The sequence below is a fragment of the Lacerta agilis genome, chromosome 2 (genome assembly GCF_009819535.1).
Source record: "Lacerta agilis isolate rLacAgi1 chromosome 2, rLacAgi1.pri, whole genome shotgun sequence".
In the NCBI taxonomy this organism is placed as follows: Eukaryota; Metazoa; Chordata; class Lepidosauria; order Squamata; family Lacertidae; genus Lacerta; species Lacerta agilis.
Window position 1 is genome coordinate 65,919,520 of NC_046313.1, and position 7,681 is coordinate 65,927,200.

Below are 7,681 nucleotides of genomic sequence, written 5' to 3' on the forward strand. Positions count from 1 at the left end.
GATGTTTGCCACAGGGTTTGCCACAGGGTTTGACCTTGTGTGGCTATTGGGGTGTCATTGCTGGCACATAGTGGGTGGAGCAGCTAGGGAGCATGGAGAGGGGCTTTAACCCTCAGACCTCACCATCCATCACTCTGGTCAGCATCCTGTAAGTCCATCCCTGCTTTTTACAATGGAAGGAAATCTCTCATGGGCACTGATGAGAGCTTTCCTCTCAATGTGCGCGGCTGGTGCTGGGGAAGGGGGAATTTGGATCAGGATTGTAGTATAAGCAAAGGGTGTTGGCTCACCTTCCTGAGACAACATCCCCCTTTGCACCTATTTCCTCCTTTAAAAAAAAATATCAGCCACACAAGTCCAAATGTACTATCTAGCTTAGCCCTAGCCTGGAGGCTATAAAAGCATGCATCTCTGAGGCCACTCTATATCTGCCAGGGCTGCTTAACCAGCCTAAGCTGGTTAAAAAAAAAAAAGTGCTCTGTGCTACAGAGGAAACTTGTGCCTCTGGTGACAAAATATGGTTCAAGAAGCACCCTGAAACCATAAACCTGTTCCTTCAGAGGGAATGCAACCCCATCAAAAGTGGGATGAATACCACTCCCCTTGGCAGACAAGCCACTCACCAAGAGTGACTCAGTCTTACCTGGATTGAGCCTCAGTTTCTTGGCCCACATCCAGTCTATGATTGTGCTGAAGAAGCACTTGTTCAGCACTTCCTCAAAGCATATGGAATTAGATGAATTGGGCTTCCTGCCTCACCTGTCTACTGGAGCTGAGGGTTACCTGCTTATTGATGACTCCTGGTGGCAAATCTCTGGGTGACGTCACTCAGTCGTTTCATGTTGAAAAGCACAAGGAACAAGATTGAAACCCGTAGCACAAATAATGCTCAAACACTACATTCTGACATAAGCTATCCAGGTAGCAGTGGAACCATTGTAAAATTGTGCCTCTAATTCTCAGTCCAGACGGTCTATCCAGACTGAGAGGTCAAAAAGAATAAACAAGGCAGCACTCCTCCTTTCTTCTGGCATAAGTCATCCATCAGGGTGACTGAAGTAGATCCAGAAAATCAGTTGGCACCAGGTCTTGAAACTTTTTCTTAAAGAACAATGCCAAGTAGCCATTGCATCCCATTAAGCAATGGGATTTCAGACTCCCTGTCAGTTAGAATACTACTACAACGGACCTACAAGTTCAGAGAGCCCAGTAAATCTATTCAAATGAAAGCTGGATCAAATTGCCTTTCATGCAATTACATGAATTCAGATATGCATGGAGGGTGGTTGGCTGTGGAAGGCTGGAACATAAAGTATGTGTGACAAAAAAATTATTTTGAGGAAAAAGTGGAACGCCTTACATTTTCTTCTGGTGGGTCTTGTGGGAATCTTGTGCCTTGGTTTTTTACTATGTTCAGCGGTCCCACAATAATTGGTAATACAATATACCTATGAGGAGTGTGCCTTCCAAGAAAAGCAGCCCCACAAAACCTTAAAATGGCTCTGGTTAGCATTAAAAATGTAAACAAGAGTGTTTTTCTCTCATGTGTGTGTGTGTGTGTGTGTGTGTGTGTGTATGACATGACTTCCCTTCTCTTTCCATAGTTAATTTTGCATATCATAAATCCCTGCATTTACAAAAACTAAACCATTCAGTATTCCATTATTATATCCATCAAAACTTATTTACACTGTTGAATTTATCTTAATGCTGCCAACGTTTTCAAGTGTACACAATTTCCCCCCACATACTCAATAAACGTTTTCCAATCTTCTCTATACATATGTTCTTGTTTTCTTATTCTATATGTTAAGTCTGTAAGCTGTGCATATTCTGTCAGCTTACTGGTAAGTTGCCACTCTTCTTTAGTTGGGACCTTGCTTGTTTTCCATTTTTGAGCTAACGAAACACAGGCTGCAGCAAGAGTGGTTTTTTCAAGCAAGATGAGGAAAGAGCTGCAGAATATCCTACATACCGTATTTTCCGGCGTATAAGACGACCCCCAACTTTTCCAGTTAAAATATAGAGTTTGAGATATACTTGACCTCAGATTCTCCACCCGGCGTATAAGACGACCCCCGACTTTTGAGAAGATTTTCCTGGATTAAAAAGTAGTCTATACAGTAGTAATTGAACCAAGGGTGCGTATACACCATACATTTAAAGCACACAGCTTTCTCCAAAGAATCATGGGAACTGTAGTTTATTCCTCACAGAGCTTCAATTCCCAATACCCTTATCAAACTACATTATTTAGGGGGTGCCATGAGCTTAAAATATGCATTAAATCATGTGTGGTGGAGTCTGCAGCCTTAGATTCCACACCAAGTTTTCTTCCACTGCTGGGCCTACCATTCCTTTGGAAGGGGGGGGGCTGACCAACCTGGTCAGACCACCAAGTCACCCAGATAGAGAAATTTTCCACCCTGAACTGCTAACCAAAAATACTCAAGCACCTTGTTACATGTTTAAATCTGGTTGGGCAGACAGGCATCTTTTGCCTGGAGCTTCAGGAGTGGACTGGGTCAAGCCAGGGCGACAGCTGGCAGTAGGGGGATTTACCTAGGGTATTACTAAACACCCTGGGTAAATTGAGAAACACAAGCTAATTCTGGAGTCCTAATCCTCTTCCTTCCCCCAGCTGGAGTGAGGCATGTCAGTCACGCAGTGGGGACCCAGCTACCAGCCTAGACCGCTTCCACGGCTGGCTCTGCAGAGGATGTAGAGAGCCTGACCATGGGTGAAGTGCAAAAGGTGAGTGAATTCTGATCCTGTAACAAATATGGGGGGGGGTGTAGTATTCACAGAGTGACTCTTTTGGAATCTACTCTGTGGCAGGACTTGCTATCAGTCTGCTCCCCAGAACTGGTTCTAGAGACCCACCATGATTACTATCTACACTTAGTATCTGCAAGATGGGGGCTGCAACAACAATATTCCCTTCTGTTCCTCTGTTGACTGTTTTTTCCTTCCCCCCACAACCCCTACTGAAAGTCAGTCAGAATTCTGTGCCTGCTGCACGATCTGTCCTCTCTGGGCTGTTCTGGGTATCTCCATCACCACCACCGAAATATTTCTGGTACTTCTGTAAACCTTGAGGTTCCTGCTGATAATCTCCCTCTTGTTCATGGATGCCACCATTTTGGCTACATGAGCAGCAGCACTCAACCTCCCAACACAACACAAATGGAATGGTAACCAGAAGCTGCAGAATGCAACCCTGGTGCCCATGGTGGAGGCTGGTGGGACCGTTCATGTGCGAGAGGAGCGGGGGAAATGAGAGTGGTCAAAACATGGCTATTAAATAATCCAGGGGTCAGCAACCTTTTTCAGCCATGGGCCGGTCCACCGTCCCTCAGACCATGTGGTGGGTCGGACTATATTTTGAAAAATAAATAAATGAACAAATTCCTATGCCCCACAAATAACGCAGAGATGCATTTTAAATAAAAGCACACATTCTACTCATGTAAAAACACGCTGATTCCCGGACTGTCTGCGGGCCAGATTGAGAAGGCCGGATTGGGCTGGATCCGGCCCCCGGGCCTTAGGTTGCCTACCCCTGAAATAATATAAGGCCTCTGAAAGTGTGGGAGAGTGGACTGTTATGATGATGACTATTTTATTATTGGGCTGTCTGTCAGTATGCTTTTTATTATTATTTTTATCACTGATGTTCTATAAAGTATTTTTAATGTTCTACATAGCCTTGATAAAGGATGGTATATAAATTGTTGTTGTTGTGAATGGTATATAAATTGTTTTTGTTTTTGTTGTTATTTTATTTGTACCCCATCCATCTGACTGGGTTGCCCACACATTCTCAAGCAACATATATAAAAAACATAATAAAACATTACATAATAATCATCATCATCACAAATTGAGAGAGCTGAACTTTGAGATGTTTCTCTGAAGCTGGTAAAATGGCCCCACTGTCAGCTCTGAAGACTGGTGGGTAAAATCAAGTGAAAGTCTAAGGATGAAGGCTCTAAAAACATGGTGGGCCCTCTCTAGGAGGCAGTAGCTAGAATAAAGATCCCAGCCAGTAAATGCTGCTTTTGCGCCTAGGGTCTTCTCTCAGTCATCCAGAAGCTTAAAGGCTCTGAAGAGCAGGAGTTGCGAATTGTCCTCCTCGGGCTGGACAATGCCGGAAAGACTACTTTGCTCAAGAGCCTGGCATCGGAAGAGGTCAATACCATTACCCCCACACAGGTAAGCACAGTGGCAAAGGAGATCAGCACTGAGGGATTGGGATGGGGTGTGCGGCAAGGAGGAATTGGATAACCAGTTACATAAAGTCAATGGAGCAGATTGGCAGTCAGGATCCTAACCAACCCCCTGCTGTTACACTCCTCTCATCCCCACAGTGTGGAGCTCAAACACACCAGCAATAGCACCATGGCGCTCTCAGAGCAACCCATCCCCTGTGCTTTTCAGGCAAGCCTTGTAGCTAAGACATTGTATTGGGACGAGGGAGGAGAAGTTGCTTTTATGTTTCTAATATATAGGCATATTTGATGAAAAGGAGTTTGGATTTATGTAACACTGAGATCCAGCGCCGAGGGCCTTCTGGCGGTTCCCTCACTGCGAGAAGCAAAGCTACAGGGAACCAGGCAGAGGGCCTTCTCGGTAGTGGCTCCCACCCTGTGGAACTCCCTCCCTTCAGATGTTAAAGAGATAGACAACTACCAGACATTTAGAGGACATCTGAAGGCAGCCCTGTTTAGGGAAGCTTTTAATATGTGATATTTTAATGTATTTTATTTTTGTTGGAAGCTGCCCAGAGTGGCTGGGGAAATCCAGCCAGACGGGCGGGGTACAAATAATAATAATAATAATAATAATAATAATAATAATAATAATAATAATAATAATAATAATAATAATAATAATAATTTGATATCCCACTTGATCACTACCCAAAGGAGTCTCAAAGCGGCTAACAATCTCCTTTTCCCTTCCTCCCCCACAACAAACACTCTGTGAGGTGAAAACAAAATAATAAAATAAAATAAATTCCTTCCAGTAGCACCTTAGAGACCAACTAAGTTTGTTCTTGGTATGAGCTTTCGTGTGCATGCACACTTCTTCTGTGAGGTGAGTGAGGCTGAGAGACTTCAGGGAAGTGTTGACTAGTAGCAGCTGCATGTAGAGGAGCAGGGAATCGAACCCGGTTCACCAGAGTACAAGTCCACCGCTCTTAACCCCTACACCACACTGGTTGCCCATCTTCTGAGTTCACGTCACCAACTGGGCCACATGCAAATTCTGTGTAGTTTGCAGGATAGCAACGTGGTGGGGATTCTTCAGCATAGGAAGCATGCGGTCCCTGCTATGCCTCTCCCCTACTCACCTCTTCCGATTCCTTTTGTGAAGGGATTCAACATCAAAAGTGTCCACTCTCATGGCTTCAAGCTCAATGTCTGGGACATAGGAGGGCAGCGGGCGATCCGGGCCTATTGGAAGAAGTACCTGGGCAGCACAGACCTTCTGGTGAGTGTGGGGCTCAGCCCCTAAAATTGCCTTTGTATAAATTTGTCTGCTGGAACCACGCAAGTTACCAAATTAAGGCAAGGCTAGCCCTAATATCCAGGGTCCTCCAGACAGCCTTTTCACTGTACATTCATGACGGCTTGTGTTCATCATGGTATGGGGACAGGGGGCGGCTGCACACGATCCCATGTTCAATACTGTTACATCTGCAAAAGTTTGGGGGTGGATATACTGCTTTGTTTCCAATCGATACATGTCCCATAGCTGAGAGCCTTTAACTTTTCATGCTACAAATGTTCCGGATTTGGGGTGGTTTTTTTGGTCCTACTTTTGTTCCGTTACAGTGCAAACATTTCGCCTCCAGGTGGCAATAGTGTGGTAGCACTGAGCAAGCATCACAGAACTAATAAAGTGGAATGGTGTGTGGATGCTCAAGCATAAATCCACCTCTCATGTGCTATTATTGTATCAATGACATGTTGCACATGCAATGGAACCACCAATCTGGAAGGCCTCTTAGACAGTGCCAGCTGACCAGCCTGAGATTGCAGAATTTAGAAGGTATTATCAGAGGACAACTAACTGTCTGTTATTTTATTTACTTTATTATTATATTTCTACAGCCACAATGTGCGGAGGGGGTGGGCAGGGCACCATTTGGATTTCATACCTTGGAAAGAAAGATGTCTTGGGGCTGCCTTAAAAGAACCAAAAAGCTTTAGGAGCTGGTAAGAGGAGCTGGGACCAAAATAATAATGGTGGGCTGTAGATGATTCTCTTCTTTTCCTCGTTGCAGATCTATGTTATTGACAGTGCTGACCAGAAACGCTTTGAGGAGACTGGGCAGGTAGGATAGACAGTTTACCTCCTCCAATCCCATAATTCTACCTATGGCAGGAATTTGGTAATCTGGACTGTGGAGAACTGCACACCTGGGAATGAGTGTCATGAGGGGTGAAAATATTGTCAAATAATAGCAGAGTAGAACCCAGTGTTCAGAATGCTTGCTTGGTGTCAGAATCCATTGCAGGTGGGTAGCCGTGTTGGTCTGCCATAGTCAAAACAAAATCGAAAATTCTTTCTAGTAGCACCTTAGAGACCAACTGAGTTTGTTCCTGGTATGAGCTTTCGTGTGCATGCACACTTCTTCAGAATCCATTGCGTTCTCTTTTATCTTTGGCAGGAGTTGTCCGAACTAGTGGAAGATGAGAATCTCACGGGTGTCCCATTGTTGGTGTTTGCTAACAAGCAGGATCTAGCAACAGCATCCCCCGCAGCAGAGATTGCTGAAGGGCTCAACCTGCACACATACCGAGACCGGCCATGGCAAATCCAAGCTTGCTCAGCCCTATCTGGTGAAGGCATTCAGGTATGAAGGGGTGTGTTGTGTCTGTGAGATAGCGTTGCACATCGTGAAGTTCTGTAGGTATTTCAGCACTGACAATGGGAAAGGGAGGTGCTCATGGCTGGAATCGGAGCCCAGAAAGCGCTGCCAATCACTGTCTCTCTTTTATCTTTCTAGGATGGGATGAACTGGATTTGCAGCCAGATCACAAGTCGGAAAAAATGAAAATGCTGAGCACAGGAATTGATTTTCATACCTTCAGAATCCCCAGAGGCCACAGCCTCAGTCCTAGTGGTGCACAAAAGTTCATAGCAGAAGATACCATCAGGACCTGGCCCAAGATTCAAAGATGAGAAAGGATGTTGAACTGAAATAATTTCCTGAATTTTCTGAAATATCTGACCTAATGAGTAAACAACCATCTCCTCCTGCAAGCATACCGTAATAAGGGATGCAAGGCTAGAACTATAATTGTGATCATGTCACAAAATGATGAAAACAAAACTTAAAGCAAAAGATCTATATTTTCACTGGATGGATACTGACTATTGACTCTGCAAACAACCTGGTATGATAAGTCCAGATAATGTACTAGATACACCCATTACTTTCAAATAAGCTGTACAAAACATTTGCACTTGGCCATCACTGGACTCCACGAATGAATTCTACAGCTTCCAGCCTTGCACTTCTATTTACATCCCCTTTCTCATTTACTGATGACAGCAAAAGTTCTCTAAGGCTAAATAGCTTTACGATTTTCTTCATTCCTAACTGGGCCACAAAATCCACAGGAAACGAGTCAGGCAGCCAGATCTCCAGGGAAAACATTTTGCCCTG

The 7,681-nt window shown here is 44.4% G+C and overlaps 1 protein-coding gene across 1 annotated transcript; it reads left to right on the forward strand.

The window, feature by feature from the left end:
• Nucleotides 1-912: 912 nt before the first annotated feature.
• On the forward strand, nt 913-7,681 carry LOC117041562 (ADP-ribosylation factor-like protein 3). The gene is made up of 7 exons (XM_033140484.1): nt 913-1,086; nt 2,642-2,754; nt 4,072-4,215; nt 5,380-5,496; nt 6,293-6,343; nt 6,680-6,865; nt 7,019-7,681. The coding sequence occupies exons 2-7, from the start codon at nt 2,737-2,739 to the stop codon at nt 7,064-7,066; spliced, it is 564 nt and encodes a 187-aa protein (XP_032996375.1). The 5' UTR covers nt 913-1,086; nt 2,642-2,736; the 3' UTR covers nt 7,067-7,681.

Coding starts and splice junctions, on each gene's coding strand:
- LOC117041562 (XM_033140484.1), top strand. Junction 4,216..5,379: donor ATACCATTACCCCCACACAG/GTAAGCACAGTG, acceptor CCTTTTGTGAAG/GGATTCAACATCAAAAGTGT. Junction 6,344..6,679: donor GCTTTGAGGAGACTGGGCAG/GTAGGATAGACA, acceptor TATCTTTGGCAG/GAGTTGTCCGAACTAGTGGA.